The 21,007-nt window shown below is 43.7% G+C and overlaps 1 protein-coding gene across 3 annotated transcripts in view; it reads right to left on the bottom strand.

Moving 5' to 3' along the window:
* Nucleotides 1-21,007, bottom strand: part of KCNAB1 (potassium voltage-gated channel subfamily A regulatory beta subunit 1) — a 403,134-nt gene that overhangs the window by 101,707 nt on the left and 280,420 nt on the right. For all 3 annotated transcript variants that reach the window (XM_044251653.1, XM_044251654.1, XM_044251655.1), the window contains exon 2: nucleotides 10,863-10,906. In XM_044251653.1, the coding sequence (XP_044107588.1) occupies nucleotides 10,863-10,906 (44 nt within the window). The remainder of the gene's footprint in view (nucleotides 1-10,862; nucleotides 10,907-21,007) is intronic.

The raw sequence follows: 21,007 nt of genomic DNA, 5'->3' as shown, positions 1-21,007 counted from the left end.
GGGAATCTGCATTCTGTGGTTGAGGTACATTTAAACCCTTCCACAGCTTCAGCGTTGGTTCCTGATTGACTGAATTCCTTCAATAATTGGTTCAGAGATGGATACACAAGACAGTCAAAGCCAGTAAGACAAGAGGCTTGGAACTGCTGTCACCATATTTTTACTCTGAGGGGTGCCTGAGAATGAAACCTCCCACTTGCTGAGTTCAGAGTCTGATCCCTGCATCAAGCCAGAAGTTTCTATTCTGGCATAAGCTGATGTTTTCACTGCTTTGGCTGGGTTTTCCGTTCACTTAGTCAAGACGATTTTGGATTGATTCACATTCAACATCTGTAAAAAGAACTAGGATTTTATTCCTGATTTCAACCAGCTGAGGCCTCTAAGGCAGAGCTATGAGTCTCCACACATTTCTCCTCCATGTGTTGAGCCAGAGCGGGTCACCCCTCAGGCATTCGTGCTGCCCTCCCAGAGGCTCCGGTAGCTCTGCACACTCTTAACCCGAACACCCCATTTCACAGGACAGCGCCCCAATGGATTCCCCTGGTTTTTTTAGTCTCATGATTAGAGGAATTCAGCTGTATTGCAGACCGAAACTAGGAAACTTTCTTGAACTTCCATTTGGGTTTTTATGCTGTCTAGGTTTAAGAAAATAACCTTATAAATGTAGTGTGTGGGACAAAGCACAAGGCGACACTATGAATAGACCTGCATGTACACAAGGTGTGTTTCAGTCAAGCTTCTTTTCTGAGTACAGGAGCTACGGAAAAGACTTCTGACGTCTTTAGGGCGATATGCACGGAGGGAAAGTCAGGAGTTCACAGCTTCATTCACAACATCCACGCAGAAACAAAATGTCTGCCCTCAGCTGCAGTCCTACTTGGAAATCTCTTCCAGGGAAAGCCCTCTGGATCATGGGCCACGAGACGTGGCCTCTGGTGTCCATTCTGTCTGCTTGCCTACCCTAACTCAAGAGTGAGTCCAGGGAGCTGTTCAGCCTCCCACATTTTCTGGTTCTGAGGCAGAAAGAAGGACTTCTCACCCAAGCACCACTCTGGGCTCATCCTGAACTTGATCACCCACATCATGACATTGAGAGATGGAAGGAGCCTTCCATGCCTGGTCGGATGGTTCTCTTCTCCAGGAGGAAGCTGAGGCTAGGAAGAGGCTGTGGGCACTTGGAGGCTGGAGGCTGATGAGGCGGTGGGAATCAGGCAGCTAGTGGAGGGCCAGAGGCAGATGTGGGCTCTGCTCTCTCTACCACTGACATTGGACAATATATTTTCCCTCTTCTTGCCTCTATGTTTCTCATTTGTACAGGGGGTGGTGACTCCAAGAACAAATTCCCCCTCTCATAAGTGTGAGACCATGTGTATATATAAATGATCTGTTCCATCAAACTGCCCACACCTGGTCTCTGGAGGACCTTCTCTTCCCTGCTACCTGGTGATCATACAATTACTGGCTTCATTTTTGAACCACAGGTAGCAAGTGGGGGTTACTCATCTTTTTACAATTTTCCTGAGGGAGACGGTGGGTGGGTGTGTGCACAGGGGCGTGTGCAGTGGGGTGTTAGAGATCCCTCTGCCCTCTGTCCTCCAGCTCTCCCCTGGCCATGGCTCTGGCAACGTGTGGAACATCAGGCAGCCGTTCTCCCAGGCTGGCTGTATCTTAGCTCCCAATACACTCTAGAAGGGAAGGTAAAGGCACATGGCCAGGACTCACTGGCAATTCAGAGTGTAGCGAGGGCATCAGCAACTCTGAAGGATTTAATTCATGAAAGCAGGAAATGTGGAAGCAGTATTCTAGAACAATCTTGTAAAAATACAAATGCCTGTTGCAGTTTAAATGTGTAGGACCCATGGCAATTATTCAAGGTAGTTGTTCCAGGAAAGGTGACAAGCCCCACATTCTTTCAGTCCACATTTAATATTCATGCAGTATTTAAATTTTGTGGATATTTTGGTCTTAAGATAGTTCACTCTGTATTAGGCAAAAAAATTGGTAAACTCTCTAAAGGAAGACATTGTACTCTTTCAATGGTTTCTCAAGTGTCTTAGAGGCACTTTATAAATTCTTGTTGTCATGCTGTTATAATGACAGGTAAAGGGGCTAGTTTACATTGCCCTTGGCAACAAGAATGAGACTCATGAAGGATGTCACAAAAATAATATCACCTATGTTAAATATTTAATGTCATGTTCTCCTAGTGTCAAGATACTTAATCCCGTGAGAGCATCTCTAAGGCCGAGGGAGATGAGTCAGGAGAATGTTCTGCACATATACAACACATGAAAAAAAAAGAAGCTCACGCAGCTTAGTCTTACAATTCATTGCTTTTGCTCTGGAAGCTTCCCTCAATTAGGGAAGGGTATAAGGCAAGACAGGCCCAGGTGACAGGTGCTGAATGGAAGGGGAAGTGAGCCCAATCTGCTTGCTCCAGGAGCTTTCCACTCCAGAGAAGCCCCAAGGCCAGGCCTCAGCTAAGCAGATTTTCCTCTGAGCGCCTGCCATTCAGGTGGGGATGCCTCGGGCCAGCTCCAGGGGCCAGCAGAAGGGGATCATAGATGCTGGCTTCCCAGCACCCCTTCATACAAGTCTCCATCTCCTTCCTCCTGGTTGGGGCAATGGCTTCTAACCCTGTCCCCACTTCAGAATCATCAGGGCCACCTTTTAAAAACACCTGCATTTGGAATGGGCCTCGGGAGTGTCTTCCTCAAAAGGTCTGGAGGGAGTTGCTTATTGGCATTTTTAATTTTTTAAAGAGATTATTTATTTGAGAGAGAAAGTGGAGGGGGGGAGAGGGAGTAGGAGAGAACCCCAAGCTGACTCCCCAGCCTAGCTCAGAGCCCAACACAGTGTGGGGCTCGATCTCAGACACTGAGGTCATAACCTGAGTTCAAATCAAGAGTCAGACCTTTAACCGACTGAATCATGTAGGCACCCCCAGTTACTTGCATTTTTTTAAAGACAGGTAATCCTGATATGCAGCCAGAGCTCAGAAGAACCACCTCTTGAGAGACTCCGTGTAGGCTCCCACGGTGTTTAATATTTTACTCTGGGACTTTGTTTCTTCCAGAGTGAGGTGTGAAGGGGTCGCCTCAAAAGGGCAGCATGGGGTGACGGGAGTCTGCCCTGCCCAGGAGTTATAGCCCCGAGGCTTATGGAAACAGGGCCCTGGAAGCATGGGGTGTTCCTTCTTTTCCCTGCTCAAACCCAGACCAAACCTCATCCGGTTGGTAGCACGGTATAAAATGCCCTTCCTGGTCGGAGCAGAGCCCAGACCTCCTTTGGGATGATGGTATTCTATATCTTTCTAAAAAATGAGCATGTGACCATGCATCCCTTCGTCTGGGCTCCCCTCTCCCTAGATATCGTGCATCACTTCCTTCTTTAGCTGCTCAGCTTGCCACACGCCCCTATGAGATGCTTTAAAACATGAGCAAAATGGGGGCACCTGTGTGGCTCTGCTGTTAAGCATCAGCCTTTGACTCAGGTCATGATCCCAGGGTTCTGGGATCGAGCCCCATGTTGGACTCCCTGCTCAGTGGAGAGTCCGCTACTCCCTCTCCCACTCCCCCTGCCTGTGTTCCCTCTCTCACTGTATCTTTCTGTCAAATAAATAAATAAAATCTTTAAAAAATAAACCCAAACTAGCCAAATGCATTTATCCCTAAGTGTGGGTTCTTGGGGCAAACAGAATCTTATAATTTTTAAATATAATTCCTTATTCCATATCTTTTTATATGTACGTACTTACATATTTTCTATTTATAATACACATTTTAAAATAGAATATAAAATCTGTATCTATACATAGATTTATTATATATATATAAAAATATAAATGTGTGTACATATATACAAAAAGGGATTTATTATAAGGAATCGGCCCACATTATTGTGGAGGCTGAGAAGTCCCAAGGTCTGCCATCCGCAAGCTGGAGACCAAGAGAACAGATGTGCGGATTCAGTCCAAGTCAGAAGGCCTGGGAGCCAGAAGAGCCCATGGTTTAAGTTGAAGTCCAAAAGCCAGAAGACTCAAGAGCAGAGGAAAAAAGGGTAAGTCTAAAAGTCAAGTCTAAAAGTAAAAAAAAAGTCTTTTCAAGTCTAAAAGTCAAAAAAGTCTGATGTTCCAGCTCAAAGCAGTGAGGGAGAAGGATTTCTCTCTTAGTCGGGGAAGGTCAGCCTTTTTGTACTATTGTGGCCTTCAACTGATTGAATGAGGACCACCCACCCACAGCGGTGAGAACACTCCCAGAGTGAACAGTGCAGGGTTAAGTCAGCCTCTTTCAAACACCTGTAGGGGCACCTGCCCACCACTGTGTGTCACCTCCCATGGCACAAATCAGGCAGGCCTCTTGCTGCTAATGTGAGACCTTGTGGGGGTAACTCAGTGTGGGCAGACAGGCCTCCTAACTGCAGGAGGAAGAGCCCTGCAAATGTGGCTCTGAGCCCCACCCCAGCCTGGACTCCGTGTTACAGTGTATGCAGTGGACTTTCTGGTCCCTAATGCACTCTGGGGACAATCTGTGATGTTGGACCTCTTTTTGTGTCCTCTTCCCACTCCACACCTCCCACCTCCACTTGGCCTTCTCTGTGTCTGTGTTGTTATGCTGCTGGGAAAAAACAAAGAACTGGGCTGGCTGGACCCCAGCTACTTATGATTCCTAACTTTAGCTAGATCTTCACTAAGATTCCGTGGGCTTTTTGCCATTCCTTAGCCATTGGTCCATTTAGCCTGTCATTCATTCAATAAATAGAGAGTGCCTACAATTTGCTGGATACTCTGTTCTGCTAAGAGTACAATAGGGGTGTAGGGGAAAAAAACTCGGTCTCTGCTCTCGGGGAGCATACAGCCTGGTACACTCTACCAGGCAGGGTGCCCTAAACCTGTCCAAATATCTCAGTCCTCTGTATATGCAGGTGACCTCAATGATAAGCCTGGGTTTGCCATTGCTAGAAGTTCCTGGGTCTGTATTTCCAGCACTCCCTATGCCCACTAGATCTCTGAAGCCAGAAGTTGACAGGCTCTCTGGTCATTGCCCCCACAAGTCTCCTGCTTCTTTGAGCCATGCTTCCTCTTACTGTTCTTCTTGCATTTCTTCCTTCTGAGATGATAGCTCTTCCACCATGATGCCCCATCCACGAACCCAGGCCCCCTCCTCTGCTCAGGGAGACGTCTCTTCCTGCATCGCCAGGTTGCCAAGTTCCATTTGTTCTTCCTCCCAAATGATCTCCTCCTTCCTGCAGCTCTTTTTTTTTTTTTTTTTAAAAAGATTTTATTTACTTGACAAAGATCACAGGTAGGCAGAGAGGCAGAGAGAGAGAGGGAGGGAAGCAGGCTCCCCGCTGAGCAGAGAGCCCGATGCGGGGCTTGATCCCAGGACCCTGAGATCATGACCTGAGCCCAAGGCAGGCGCCCCTTTCCTGACTGAGCCGCCCAGGCACCCCTTTCCTGCAGCTCTTTAATGCCTCCTGCACAACCTCCTCGTCGCCTAACTCCGAATTCATCTCCATGTCTCCATTCTCAACTCTTTCCCTCTATCTAGCTATATGTTGCTGTCAGAAACAAGTCTGCTACATTTGATGATGTCCTGCTGCTGATCCAAGCATTGACATGGCTTTCACGGGGTGTTTTTAAAAAATTTGTTGTTGTTGTTGTTGTTTTTTCTGGCAGAAAGATGCTTTTATTCCTCCCTTCAAAATGGAATAGAAAGCACTAAAAAGAAATCAGCTATTAAACTGTGAAAAGATAGAGAGGAATCGTAAACACACATTGCTAAGTGAGAGAAGCCAATCTGACAAGGTTACATACTGTGGGGTGTCTATAGGGTATGAAATTCTAGAACTCACAACACTGCGGAGATAGAAAAAGAATCAGTGGTTGCCAAGGGGTGGGGGAGGGAGAGATAAATAAGCAGAGCACTGAGGATTTCCAGGGCAGGGAGATTATCTGTGTGATACTACAATGATGACTACACATCATGACCAAACCCACAGAGCATACGATGCCAGGCGACATACAGATACCTAGAGTAAAGCGTAGTTTGGGTTCTAATGACATACCAGTGTAAGACTGTAACAAATGCGGCCCTCGGGTGTGGGATGTCCGTTGTAGGGGGAGCTGTAGGTATGTGGGGTAAGGGGACAATCTATCCTCTCTGCTTAATTTCACAGAGAACCTAAAGCTGCTCTGAAAGATCAAGTCATTTATTACATATGCTATTACAAAATAGATTAATATTAAAACTATAAATTTACTTTCAAAATTTTATATCAAAATTTACATTAAAAATTTTGATATTTACATTTACGTTTGGAAAAAGTGGAGCTCCTCTGACAGAAGCTGTGGCAATAGAAGGAGGAGGGTGGGGCGAGGGGGCTCAGCCCTGTCTGTGCCTCACCCCTGAGCGTTTCCTTGGGACCTGGGAGCTTCAGGACTTGGAGAACACCAGAGACCTAGAGGGCACACGCTAAATGACTTAGCAAGACAAACAAGGGTTCTCATGATCAGGCCTGGCTTTCCTTCCAGGCGCATGTCCTTTCGCTTTGCAGACACCTTGTGTTCACGATACTCTACACATACCCTGCAGTTTCCCCAAGTACCCACTGCTCCATGCGGTGTCCCAGGCTCACGTTGCTCCGTCTACTCGGAATCCTTCACCCTCTCTCTCCATTTGATGACTTCAAGTCTCAACTCAAGCAGCACATTCCCTGTGAAGTTGTCCCAAATTCTTTAGGAGACTCTCCTCATGCTTGATTCATTTTCTTTTCTCCATTACGGTATGTGCTAAATGTTGTGTCTGTGTCCACATGCCCAGCTCCTATGACTCTGGGAACATTTGGAAAGCAGCACCCTTGCTGCTTTCCTCTTGGTATCCCTGTAACCAGCAAAAGGAATCCGTGCGTGCGCATGCGCGCGCACACACACACACACGCTCTGTTTTTTTTTTTTTTTTTTTTAAACACTGTCTCCCCTTTGGAGACTCATTTACATGCGGGACTTCATAGACACCTAAATTTTTTATTTTTAAGGGCTTTTGCTTGAGTTTTCTAGATTCTTCTGACTAAATTTCTTTTGCCATAGATACTATAAGATATTTCTATGATTTTTCACTACATTTCTTAATTTATATTTTCTTAGATGATGCTATTTCTTTAAAAAAATTTTTTTTAAGATTTTTTTATTTTAGAGAGAAAGAGAGAGCACAAGCAGGAGGGGCAGAGGGTGAGAGACCTTCGAGCAGATTCTGTGCTGAGTGCAAACCCCAGTCAGGGCTCCATCTCACGACGCTGAGATCACGACCTGAGCCGAAATCAAGAGTCAGATGCTTAACCAACAAAACTATTCAGGGACCCCTGTCTATTTTTAAATTTATATTTATAGGTGATTTCTTTCAATGATAAATAGTGAATAATTGTTTACCTTACAACACATTCTCAAAAAAACTAAGGTCAGACTCTCTCAGATAATGAACCTCCAGAGTCTTTCAAACTCAAGTAAATGGTAACAAGATCAGAGCCATCAATTAAGCAAATGTCACATTCCCTTAGATTTATGGTGAATGAAGACCAACTACCCTCGCCTTCCAAATCATCATTCAGGAGAGTCAGAAAACCTCAGGCATCAATAGCCTTCAATATCTTTGAAATACAGTGAAAGGCGGCACAATTTGTCGCTACTACCTTTGATTCGTTTGCTACTGTCCCTTCCCTGGTCGCCACACTTTCATTCAATAGGAAACAAGAAAGGCTCCTCCCAGCCCTTCCCCAGTGTCTGCCCACGGTTCTGAATCCCACATCACCAGGCTCCCATGTTACAGTCACTTAACCACCCTTAGTCATTCTCGCTCATGCTTTGCACATTTTAGCTCTGGCTTTACTGTCACTCTCTTCAATATTAGTTTTTCTTTTTTAAAAAAATATTTTATTTATTTATATGAGAAAGAGAGAGAGAGCACAAGGGCATTTACGGGGAGAGGGGCAGAGGAAGAGGGAGAAGCAGACTTTCCACTGAGTGTGGAGCCAGAGGTGGACTCTATCCCAGGACGCTGAGATCGTGACCTGAGCTGAAATCAAGAATCAGCTGCTTAACCGACTGAGCCACCCAGGAGCCCCTTCAATATTAGTTTTGTCACACTTTTTAGTGATTTCAGTGACCCCAAAGATAAGCCTTCCCTGCACCTTCATCTCTCAGTTTTTTTTTTTAAAGATTTATTTATTTATTTATTTGACAGAGAGAGATCACAAGTAGACAGAGAGGCAGGCAGAGAGAGAGGGAAGCAGGCTCCCTGCTGAGCAGAGAGCCCTATGTGGGACTCGATCCCAGGACCCCAAGATCATGACCTGAGCTGAAGGCAGCGGCTTAACCCACTGAGCCACCCAGGCACCCCATCTCTCAGTTTTTTGACCTCCTCCTCTCAGCTGATCTTGTCTTCAGCACTACTCCGGTCACCCTCTGCCAACAGACACACCTTAGACTCGTCGCTACCCAACACTGAATACCTATCATCTCAATTTCAAGCATTTCCCTTTCTAACTACCACTTTTTATCCTTCGGTCTGTTTCTACTGCTCTTATTCCAACAATCCTTGGTCCCTTTGTTTGCACGATTCATCAGTCCTACCCATTTCCCACTATCCCTCCACCTCCTCATTTCACTCATGGATCATTTTCCTGGCTCTAGTCCTCATCTTCCTCTCTGCTCCGTTTAAACTCTGAGGCCCACCATTATAATCACCCTCTTCCCTAAACTCTCAGCTTCTTGGCTTCTCTATTCATCACATGCCCTTGAGACACCCCATCCTGCGGCTGCAGGAAAAACACCCAGCCACAGAGATGGGCTCACTTTAGATTTGGTAGCATGAACCTCAAGCAGACCCATAATGCTCTCAGACCACTGTGACGCCTCCCTCGGTCTGTGTACTCTTCTGCTTTCCTGGATGTCCTCTTTCTCATCCAACTTTCAACACCACCTTCCCATCCTCACTAATAGCTGGTGACCTTGCTTCTGATTTCTACTGAGAATTCAGCAGCAATAAAAGAGAACTTCCACAAGTTACCACCACAGTCAACCACCCTCCACACTCAAAGCCCATGTACTCAGCCTGCTTTCATGATACTGTCGTCTTGTGTCTTGAGAAATCATTCTAGGTATTTTTCTGCCTTCTCCTACATCATTTTTTTTTCCTTCTCAAAAGGATGTCCTCATCAGCATATAGATATGCTGTCATGTCGTCCATGTGTAAAAGCACTCTCTCTGACTCTGTCTGCCTAGCCAGCTGCCCCTCCTTTCTGTTTCCTCTTACAGAAATAGTCATCAAATGAGTAGCCATCAGCTATTCTCTGGAACCCATTCGCTCTCTTGAACCCATTCTAATCATGCATGAGCTCTCTACCCCCAAACAATGATCTTTTCAAAGTCATCAGTGACCTCCCTGCTGCAACACAATCAATTCCTGACCCTCATCTTGCTTACCTATGTGCTGCCTTTAATAGGGTTGGCCACTCCATCCTCCTATTCAAGTTTCTTCACCTGGATTCCTGGACTCCACATACTCCTGCTTCTCTGCCTGCCACATTGGCTGCATCTTTCCAGTTTTCTTTATTGACTGATGCTCATTTTCCCGATTCCTTAATGTTGGACTTCCCAGGTCTCAGACCCTCTGCTCCCATGTGTTATCTCTACTCACTTCCATAGTGTTCTCGCCCAGTCTTGTGGCTTAAACAGCAGCTACATGTTGAGGACTTTCAAGTCATCATGCTCTTAGCCCACATCTCTCTTCTAAAATCAAGATTCACATATCCATCTACCTACTCGACCTTTTTTGTCTTGGATATCTAACAGGTATCTGAAACTTATTACATCCAAAAAATCAATCTTCTCATCTCCCCCTTTCTAAAGCTCTCCTTCTTCATTCTCCCACACCCCATTTACTGGGAATTCCATCCTTTCTTCTGTTCAAGAAATTCCCTCCCCTGACCCCCAGTCATCTTTGCTTCTTCTTTTTTGTCCTCTGTTCCACAAAGAATCAAAGAACCTGCCAGCCTCTGCCTCCAAAACAGAGCCATAATCTGACCACTTCTCATCATTGCCTCAGCTACCACCATAATCTAGACTCTCTTAGGTAACAGGAATAGTCCTTATGGTGTGGAAAGACCCAAACACCAAGGCTGCTTTTTTCCATATTTGGGAGAAATCTGGAAGCCTTCTATCTCCCCAAGTTTCAGACCATCCTCATGTCGTTACCACTGCCATCTCAACCTGCTCTTCTTTAAATATTTACATTTTCTGGGAGGAAATTTTATATTTACACACACACACACACACACACATATACACACACATACAATTTGTAATTTGTCCTGAGAGTACTTAAGGTACATTATAAAAGTACATAAAATACACAACAGTATAGAAAAATAAGTAAGTAAATTAGGCAAAGGGAAAATAAGGATAGAAAAAGATTCAGATGAAGCTACAGGTGAGGTGAGCATGCAATGCATACAAAGGTTTTCTTCGCATTTGCTACACATGCTACACATGAAACACATAAATTTCTTCCTCTAAGGTGTGCTTTAGTATCAGATTTATTTCTTCTTGATGGACCCCATGAGGCATCATGGCCACAGCGCCCCTTTGGGTGTAAAGAGGGAGAGGGCTGTGTTGGGCAGGAAAGGCTCAGAGGAAGTGGGTCAGTTCTGGTCAGGAAGCCCCTCCTCCCCTGAGACTGGGTCTCAACGTGATCCCAGTCACTCTTTTGGTGTTCTCCCCAGTCTCCCACTTCCCAATCACCCCCGCCCAACACACACACACACACACACACACACACACACACACACAATATACCCCTGGTACTTACCAAGACCCAAGCAAGAAACTCTGAGTCCTGATTTTCCAAGATTCCTGGAACAAAAATAAAGCAACATATGGTCATGACTTTCTCAGTGAAACACACTGAACTATGAATACTATTTCTCACTTTTGACATTGATCTTGACTAGAGTTGTGATAGAGGCAGAGCTGCAGGTGCGGGTCTATGGTCTTGGGGAGAGTCTTTCATCTCCATTCGGGGGCTAGGAGACTCAAAGTGTGCTCAGGTTCAGCACAAGATGAAAACAGACCCCACAAAATGCAGCTTTTCAGCTCTGAATGATCTTTATGAATTTGTTTACAAATTTATTTTCTCTCTCTTTCTAAAACATGAATTCCTTGAGGGCAAAATTTGTATCTCATACATCAAACAGTCATTCTGTATTCATTTATTATTCATCCCCAGAGCCTGACACACAGGGGATCCTTAATAAATATTTGTTGGCCAAGTAACTAATAAACTGACTTCTAAAACAGAGTATTATTACGGATGGTTGGGGATTATTACAAGAACAAATTCAAGATGATCCTTTAGGCTGTTTAAACTATATTACAGATATCTTTTTTTTTCCAATTTATTTATTTTCAGAAAAACATTATTCATTATTTTTTCACCACACCCAGTGCTCCATGCAAACCGTGCCCTCTATAATACCCACCACCTGGTACCCCAACCTCCCACCCCACCCGCCACTTCAAACCCCTCAGATTGTTTTTCAGAGTCCATAGTCTCTCATGGTTACCCCCCCTTCCAATTTACCCAAATTCCCTACTCCTCTCTAACGCCCCTTGTCCTCCATGCTATTTGTTATGCTTCACAAATAAGTGAAACCATATGGTAATTGACTCTCTCTGCTTGACTTATTTCACTCAGCATAATCTCTTCCAGTCCCGTCCATGTTGCTACAAAAGTTGGGTATTCATCCTTTCTGATGGAGGCATAATACTCCATAGTGTATATGGACCACATCTTCCTTATCCATTCATCCGTTGAAGGGCATCTTGGTTCTTTCCATAGTTTGGCGACTGTCGCCAAACTACAGATATCCTTTTACTTGCAATGGGGCTATGTCCTAAGAAACCCAGCCTAAGTTAAAAATACCATAAGGTGAAAATGCATTTAATTCCTCTAACCACCAAACATCATCGATTAACCTAACCTACCTTAAATGTGCTCAGAACACTTATAGTACCCTACAATTGGCCAAAACTGTCTAACCAAAGCCTTTTTTTTTTTTTAAAGATTTTATTTATTCATTTGACACACAGAGATCACAAGTAGGCAGAGCGGCAGGCAGAGAGAGAGAGAAGCAGGCTTCCTGCTGAGCAGAGAACCTGGCTCCATCGCAACGCTCCTCCCAATGCAAGGCTCCATCCCAGGACCCTGAGACCATGACCCGAGCCAAAGGCAGAGGCTTTAACCCACTGAGCCACCCAGGCGCCCCCAAAGCCTTTTTTTATAATAAGGTGTCGAGTGCCTCATGTAGTTTATTGACTACAATACCGAAAAAAAAAAAAAGAAAAAGAGTGGTTGAATGGGTATAGAGCAGTTGTAAGTGTATTGGCTGTTTACCCTCTTGATCGCAGGGCTGCCTGGGAACTGTGACCTCCTGCCCTGCATCATGACAGAGTAACCTACCATATATTGCTAGTCTGGGAAAAGATTCAAATTCAAAGTTTGAATTCTACTGAATGCACATGGCTTCCCCTCCATCACAAAGTCAAAGACCTTAAGTCAAACCATCAGAAGTAGGGGACCATCATATTATTTTTTATCAAATTGCTACAAGATTTTTGAAATGATAGGTTTTCTCCCCCCTCATCCATCCCTTTGCTTTTCACCCCTGAATGCTTGTCAAGAAGAGGAAATACATTTCCACTCTTTAAATAGAGAACGAGGAGCGCTAGTCTACATGGTAAGGTATCCCGTAGAGACCTACCCCCACCCCATCTTCCTGCCATCTGCCTCACAGCTGTCATGGAAGAGATCAAAGTCTCAGAGAGAACACCTCCTAGAGTTTTATAGGGGTCTAATGTGAGGAGGTGAAGCTTAAATAATTGAAACATAGTAGCAAAGTGTATCCTTTACCCTCTGGTCAGATGCTCTTCTAAAAACACTCCCCACCCCACCCCCGCCCCCCTACTGCCCCCACCTATTCTACCTCAAGTGAAACAGCACAGACATTTCCAACTGCTGCCGAACTCAGTTCTTCCAGGTGCTCTCTCGATGCTTCCACAGTCTGCCGTCTTTAGAGGTAGTAACTACAGCGCTCTCACTTTTGCATCTGTTTTTTTCCCTCTGTTTATTATTCTTGTCTATAAAATGCCACCTAAGCAACACATTTAGTTTCATAGCCTTGTCCAAAGTGCATCACGTTGCAAAGAGGTGAAAGATGCAGGTTTCTGACCTATTGTTGAAATTAGCCAGGGAAGCTTGGAGAAATCACTTCCTTCCTCTGGGGTTCAATTTCTTCACTAGGAAGATGAGCTATTACACATGCCTGGGCCATTCACCTGGCATCAGGTCTGTGGGACTGGAACATGACAATGTATGCTAAGACGTCATACAGCAGACAAATGCAAAGAATAATTATTTTGGGTGCATTCTGACTCTGCTCCCCCTCTCACAGACCTAGTGCTACATTTTCCCATTTGAAGCGGGTTAAAGACACCTGGAAGGAAACTATTGCATAAAGGAATGTGTGAAAAATATTTTGAACTACTAAAGAGGAGAGAAATTACTGGACTTCTCCCATGAAAATCATTTGCATGAGAAAGTATTTTTTTAGTAGTTTTTCAGAAAACCACAGGATATAAAATCTGAAGATTTCTCTTTTAGTCTTAAAGTCTACTGATTTTAAAGGACAGGAATCTAGAACAAAAGCTATATAGTAGGGAGAAGAAAAAAAGACTACACCAAAACAAACAAACAAAAAAAGTAAATATATACATAAATACAAAATACTTAAAAATTAAAATATAGAATTTAAAAAATCAGTACAGTTCACCCTTAAACAACACAGATTTGAACTGCATGGGTCCACTACATATGGATTTTTAAAATAAATATAATACTGTAAATGTATTTTCTCTTTCTTATGATTTTCCTAACATAATCTTAGTTTGCTTTATTGTAACGATGCAGTATATAATGCATATAATATACAAAGTCTGTGTGGACCATGTTATCAGAAAGTTTTCCAACCAACAATAGGTTGTCTGTGTCCCTGACCTTCACGTTGTTCAAGGGTCAACCACATAGTGTGTAGCAGTCTTCCAGGTAGAGATATTCAACACTGATGCACCAGTAAAGACTTACTGGGAGGCTACCATGTTCCATGCGTTGGGCAGGTCATGGGAATACAGAGAGGAACCCATTGTGGTTCTCACCTCCAAGGAGTTTTTTATCCTCTACCCTTTCTTTCTTTTTCTTAAGAATTTATTTTTTTTGAAAAAGAGAGAGAGTGTGTACAAGCGGGGGGGGGGGGCAATAGGCAGAGGGAGAGGGAGAAGCAGCCTCCCTGCTGAGCGGGGAGCCTGATATGGGGTTTCATCCCACGACCCTGGGATCATGACCTGAGCCAAAGGCAGATCTTTAACTGAGCCATCCAGGTGCCCCTATCCTCTGCCTTTACTGAAGGGCACAGAAAAGCAACCATGTCATTATAATACAGTGAGGTGTGTCCTTGCCTAGAAGTCTTGGGGGAAAATATGAAGGAGCTATCTCAGACCTGTATTTGTGTCACTATGTAGGTGTCATGGGGGGGGGGAAGATCCCAGTAAGGATTTTCATGTAATTTTAATCTTTCCACAATTTTGAGAACAACAGGGAGTACAGAAAACTATGCAGAGCGAGAGATTTTCCTAGCAAATGAAATAGGGCAAGGTTATGTTGCTGAGTACTTACCAAGCAATGTCCCGGCACCAAGGTGGGGAGACCTGCCCTATTTTCCTTATGACAGTGACTCAGGAAGATGATGGTCACTCTGCTATGGGTTTGGAAACCCAAACTTGAAAAACTTGAGAATTGTCAGCAAAAACAAATTGCAAAGTAGCAAGTACTAAACGTAGCCCACTTTCTTGCCCCGGATGTTTAAACACTCAGGCCAGCTTTTCTGGAATGAAAGCCCTAGAAGATTTTGTACTATGTGAAAATTTTCCTGACAGACAAATATTTATACAGAGGTGATAGATCCCGCATTGAGTCTCGGTATTTTTATTTTAACTCTCTCTAAATATCTTCACCCTCTAGAGGGAATGGTTACCAAACTCGGTTGGTTGGTTCATTTTTTCTTTTTAAACATTTATTTGGCAGAGAGACAGAGAGAGAGAGAGAGAGCGAGCACACAAGCAGGGGGAGTGGCAGGCAGAGGGAGAAGGAGACACCCCACTGAGCAGGAAGACCGATGTGGGACTTGCTCCCAGGACCCTGGGATCATGACTTGAGCCAAATGCAGACACTTAACTTACTGAGCCACCCAGGTGCTTGTTTTTAAAATGAGAGTTTGTTTTTAAAGCGGTTGTTTTAAAAGCGAGAAGCATTTTCTGTCGCAAAGTCCAGACATGGACTTGACCAGATATGGACAAAAAGCCTTTACTTTGTCCAGGGTTGAGTCTCTGTGAGACTTCTACCATGTAAGACATTCTCAACACGTGATGATGCTTCTCACTCTGCAGATGTAGGAGATAGGAGGAGCTAGCTCCCTCCAGTTCAGCTTATAGAACTCCAACACAATTTCTGTGATTACCCATGGTGCCTCTGCATCCTTCTGCCTCTGTTCATGTCTATACAACACTAAATGGAGATGTGGCAATAGTCCAGCTATTCTGACCCATTTAAGCTTTGCTGGATAACAGGTGATAGATAGGTAGAGAGAGAGATAGATGATAGATAACAGAAGCCCCAATACTGGACTATTTGACCTAGTGAGTACAAACTATGTCATCAAAAGCTTGTTTGCATGGTTATAACACCAAATAATGGCAAAGTTTACATATCATGCTAGGCTCTAACAGATGCCTTGGAACCTTCTCCATCCCACATATGGAATTTTCATGACTACTTCATGATGTCGTGTGACTGTGTGCAACAAAACAACTTTCTAGAATTTCATTTTGTTGCTTAATTCCTCAGCATTCACACAATTGAGGCTACATAAAAATTCTGTAAGTACATCAAATTCCTAATTAGATTGAATCCCTCTCCCTTTTGAGTCAAAATAGTCTCATTGCACCGGTTTACCTATTTTATCTGTGTCAGATATGCCAGAAGGAAGTCTCACTGTGTTCATTTTTAGTATCTGCTCCTGTTCAACTCAAAATAAAAGCTCCTCTTTCCCGGGCAAACCTGGCCTGCTCTGCTGCTAATATTAGAAATGAATGACATCAGTATGGGGGCACAGGACACTTAGCTTTGTCAGTCAGATTCAGGAAACCCTAAATCTTAAATCAAAGCTTCAGTAAAGAGTTATCTGGAAAAGAGATACAGCTTCCTGAGAACACCAAGGTTGCCTCTCCCTGCACCACCCCCCCAAACCCCTGTGGGCAGGTTCATCCCCTCTGTGAATACAAGGCTGAACTCATCTTAGGCCAATGGTTAATTCTGTGACAGAGGCAGTCAGAATTCCTCGTGTCATTGTGTGACGCATCCATCAGATTTTTTTTAATTTTTTTTTTTAAGATTTTATTTATTTGACAGAGAGATCACAAGTAGGCCAAGAGGCAGGCAGAGAGAGGGGGGAAAGCAGGCTCCATGCCAAGGAGAGAGCCAGATGTGGGGCTCAATCCCAGGACCCTGAGACCATGACCTGAGCCGAAGGCAGAGGTGTTTTTTGTTTTTTGTTTTTTTTTAAGGATTTTATTTATTTATTTGACAGAGAGAGATCACAAGTAGGCAGAGAGGCAGGCAGAGAGAGAGATGAGGAAACAGGCTCCCTGCTGAGCAGAGAGCCCGATGCGGGACTCGATCCCAGGACCCTGAGATCATGACCTGAGCTGAAGGCAGCGGCTTAACCTACTGAGCCACCCAGGCGCCCCCGAAGGCAGAGGTTTAACCCACTGAGCCACCCAGGTGCCCCAGGCTTTTTTTTTAAATTTTAAGGCAATAATGGTAAGAACTGAAATCAAGCATCAGGCCCAGTCTCACAAGCCACTGTGAGGCTTGTAGCTCCTTTACAAATCACAGGTGCTTAAAGCAGAAACCGGCAGCACAAATGTCTTATCTTAAATTGCCTTCTCCTGAACAGGTGTGTCTTAGACATTATTCCCAGTTGTAAGCTGCTCAGAAAAGAGGAGCAGCTCGCTGACATATGTACCTTGCATTTGACCAAGAAAGCAGCATATTACCTGGGACTAGCGGCATGACTTAAAAGTATGTGAGTTCAGTTTGACTTGTTTTCAAGTGCTCAGGTCATTTTGTCACCTGCTGTCTCATCTGTTGGAACGGTTTTACTAATCCCTCTAAATCACATTGTGCTCAACTGTGGTGCCCCCACCAGGAAGCTACTAGTCAAATCTGGGGTACATGGATTTTTCTTTTTTATTTAAAGAAATGTACATTGACCTTTCTTTGAAAAATCCAGAGCCAAAGGCATGTTCATCTGTCGGTCAGCTGGTTTTGATAGTTGCATAAGAACACAAATTTTGACAGCCATGAATGTGACTACAAATGGTAATAACATTTAGGAGGGCACCATCCATCTCTGTTGAGAAGCGAATAATGACTCATTTGGAAACCACCAGGCACAAAAAATGATGTAGCCATGCATTTTGAAAACAGACACTGACAAGCAGCATAATGAAACTTTGTTTCATTCTTACTTTCATTTAAGTAGCAACAAAGTAGAATAGGATTCTATCAGATTCTTTGATTTAAGCAGTTAGGTCATTTGTCAGTTGTAAATTCCAACTAGATTCATATTTTCACTGAATATACAAAATCATGTGCTAACCTGTAGATTCTAGAAAGGTCTAGAGAGGTATGGCAGAAAGAGACCCCCTGTAAGTAATTAATTGGTTCAACAGTGGTATACCAAGGGTCAACCACACACTAAGCCTTGTATTAGGGGTGGGGATGGGCTGAGGATCAGATAGTAGCTTTTCTCATGGAGCTTACATAATAGAGGGGGAAACAGATACTAAATCATTATTTAATTATTTAATTAAATAATGATTATTAAATATTCAAATAAATACTTAACATTTAATATTTAAATAATTAATATCAATAATATTATTAATTATTATTAATAATTTAATATTTAATAATTAATTAAATTATTTAGTTAATTATTTGATAAAAGAACACTATGCCCTCAGTATACAATTGGGATGTTGGAGAAGCTGACCTGATCTGGACAGTTAAGAAAAGTTTTCTAGGGAAGCAGCATTTAACCTGAGATCCAAAGGAGGACTAGAAAATAATTTAATGAAAAGAATAGGGATTAGCCTTCTAAGCAGAGTGAACACATGCAAATACTCAGAGGCTGGAAGGTCACTGAAGAACTAAAAGAAGTACAGGCCAGTAGAAGAGTAGAGTGCGGAGTGACTCCGGGCAGCAGCAGGGAGTCACGGAAGGAAGATCAAACAGCGTCTGACGGGTTAGATTATGTTACCGATTTTGATCTGAGTAGGAAGGAGTTATGGAAAACCACTGAAAAACTTAAACAGAGGAAAGGATTGAAAGGAAGACAAAAGGAGGAGTTAGAAGGCTACTTTGTGAATCCTGATGAGAAATGTCTGTACCTTGAATTCTGATTCAGCAGAGATAGGAGAATGGGGGAAGATTCCAGATATTCTTAGGCAAAATCTAGAGGACCTGGGGTTTGACGGAATATGAGGGTGAAAGAGAAAGAGAAGTAATGGGCCAGTCTCAGATTTCTGACTCAGGCAGCTAAAGTAAAGCTAAGTAAAGCCAGGTGCTTTTCACTGAAGTAGGGTTCATTCAAGAAATAGAGGGTTTTGACCCTACCCCCCTTCTCCCAATTAAAAACTTCAGATTGCAGATAATTTAACATGAAAAAATTTGAGATGGCCCCTCCTTTGATCCAGGTCAAGGTTTAAAAATCAGAGTCCTCTGGGGTTATGGACATTGGGGGAGGGTATGTGCTATGGTGAGTGCGGTGAAGTGTGTAAACCTGGCGATTCACAGTCCTGTACCCTTGGGGCTAATAATACATTATATGTTAATACAAAAATAAAAAATTATTAAAAAAAAAAAAAAGAAATAGAGGGTTTTGAATCATCTTTGGGCATTTGGGAAAAGAGATATGCATGAGATATCCAAGCTAGTTGCCCGGAGCTCAGAATAGGGAGAAGGTGTTCTGGGTATGGATGTTAATAGGTGCCAAGGGCTGGGGCCAGCTGCCCAGGGAAAGAGTGGTCAGAGAAGATGGCCAAGGCCCAGCCCTGAGAAGCTCCATCATGCTAGGTGGCAGAGAGAAAGTGTGTTGACAAAGGAGACGGAGGAGTGGCGGAGATGGAGAAAGGCAAAGTGTGGGTGTGGAAGGCAAAGGTGGGGACAGTTTCAGAGGGCAGGAGAGGCCCACAGGGCTGAGGGCTGCAGAGAGATCCAGTCCCGGGAGGACAGAGGAACACCCTTTCCTGTTCAGCCCTGAGGGGACTGCTGTGAGCCCGAAGCAGTCATCTCAGCAGCCCTGGGGGTGGGAGTCAGGCTGGCGCCCCCGACGGGCAGGCGCAGGTGACCGTGCTAGCTGCCGGTGACCTTGCGCGGGTTCCTTAGCCCTTTTAAGCTTCTTTCCTCAGTCATGTGTGCAGATATTAATAGCCTACTACTTTTTTATTTTTGATGATTAAGTGAGAAAATATGGATGCAGCGCCAGTCCCAGCATGTTTCAGTGTTCAATAAATGCCAGTTGCTTTCTGCCCTTATTTCCTAGAACTGGTGTTTCAAACATGGACTCTGGTGGGGTTCTGGTTCTGGTACTGAAGCCGGTAGGAGGCCACCTTTGGGACTGGCAAGACCTGCTTCCCCGACCTTTTGAACTTCTTTGTGCTTAGACATTATGCTTAGACATGGCAACCATCCTGAATCTATTATATGCAAATCATGAGTCATTTTGCGAGAATCATTAGAAAACTGGAAAGTGGGGTTTAGAGATAGTTATAAGGGAGACAAAAGAGAAGGTGGCATTGTGTTGGCAAAGGCAGTTTGAGAAGTCATGCGAATCTGAGGAATTTCGAATGGTTCTTCTGGGATCCCCAGGAGCGGGGAAATGGAGATGGGACAGAAGGTTATGTGGATAGGGCTACACAAACTTAGGTATTCTGCAGGGGGTGGGGAAGGGGGAGGGCGTGGAATTGAGAAATGCTCCTCCAGGTGTAGTTACTGCTTATCTAGAAGTTACTCTGCTTTTACTGTGTCAAAGACCCAAGACCTCCAAACACCTGGAAATAAAAAACTCAGAGTTCCAAATCAGAAGAATCTAGAATCTTTATCTCAGGGGCATAGAATTTGGAGGTTCATGAATGTGAAATGGAAACAAGACTTTTCTCTTTTTCACTAATTTCTTACCGAAACTGAGCATCTCCGGCAATTATGAATGTAGGCAGCAAATCACGGAAGTACTCACATCACCTGTGACCCTGCCTCCAGTAGGAATTACAGGCATTTCAATGTCACATCACAGTTGTTTCAGAGAGCTCAAAAAATTATTTGCATTCACCATTTACACTCATCATCCTTGGAAATTGCGGGATTCGACTTGCCCTTAGAGCTTGTTATTTAATATATTAGTAAGGAAATACATGTTTTACTAAGCTACAATTTAGATTTTAGATATTTTGAACTGTATTTTGTTTCAATTTAATTGGAATTCTGTGTACTTCATGTTATGTACTTAAAAGCTCTTTTTCTGAGGAGTCTAGGTTTCATTGGACTGCTAGAGGGGCCTCTGCACCAAGACTCTTGGATGCAAATAAAAGAGAAATGTTATTTAAAAATGCCTTTGAGCATTCATCTGCCACAAAGTAATGGAAGTTTGCAAGCATCTCTTTCAAACTGGGAGCAGACATTCCTGAAAAATATTTGAAAGCAAAATTAAATACAGCAAACCCCACTGCTCCTATTTCAAATGTGTATAATGTTGTTGAAAGTGTTGATGTTTTAGTGTATCT

The sequence above is a fragment of the Neovison vison genome, chromosome 6 (assembly GCF_020171115.1).
Source record: "Neovison vison isolate M4711 chromosome 6, ASM_NN_V1, whole genome shotgun sequence".
NCBI lineage: Eukaryota > Metazoa > Chordata > Mammalia > Carnivora > Mustelidae > Neogale > Neogale vison.
This window is presented reverse-complemented; position numbering and strand designations above follow the sequence as displayed.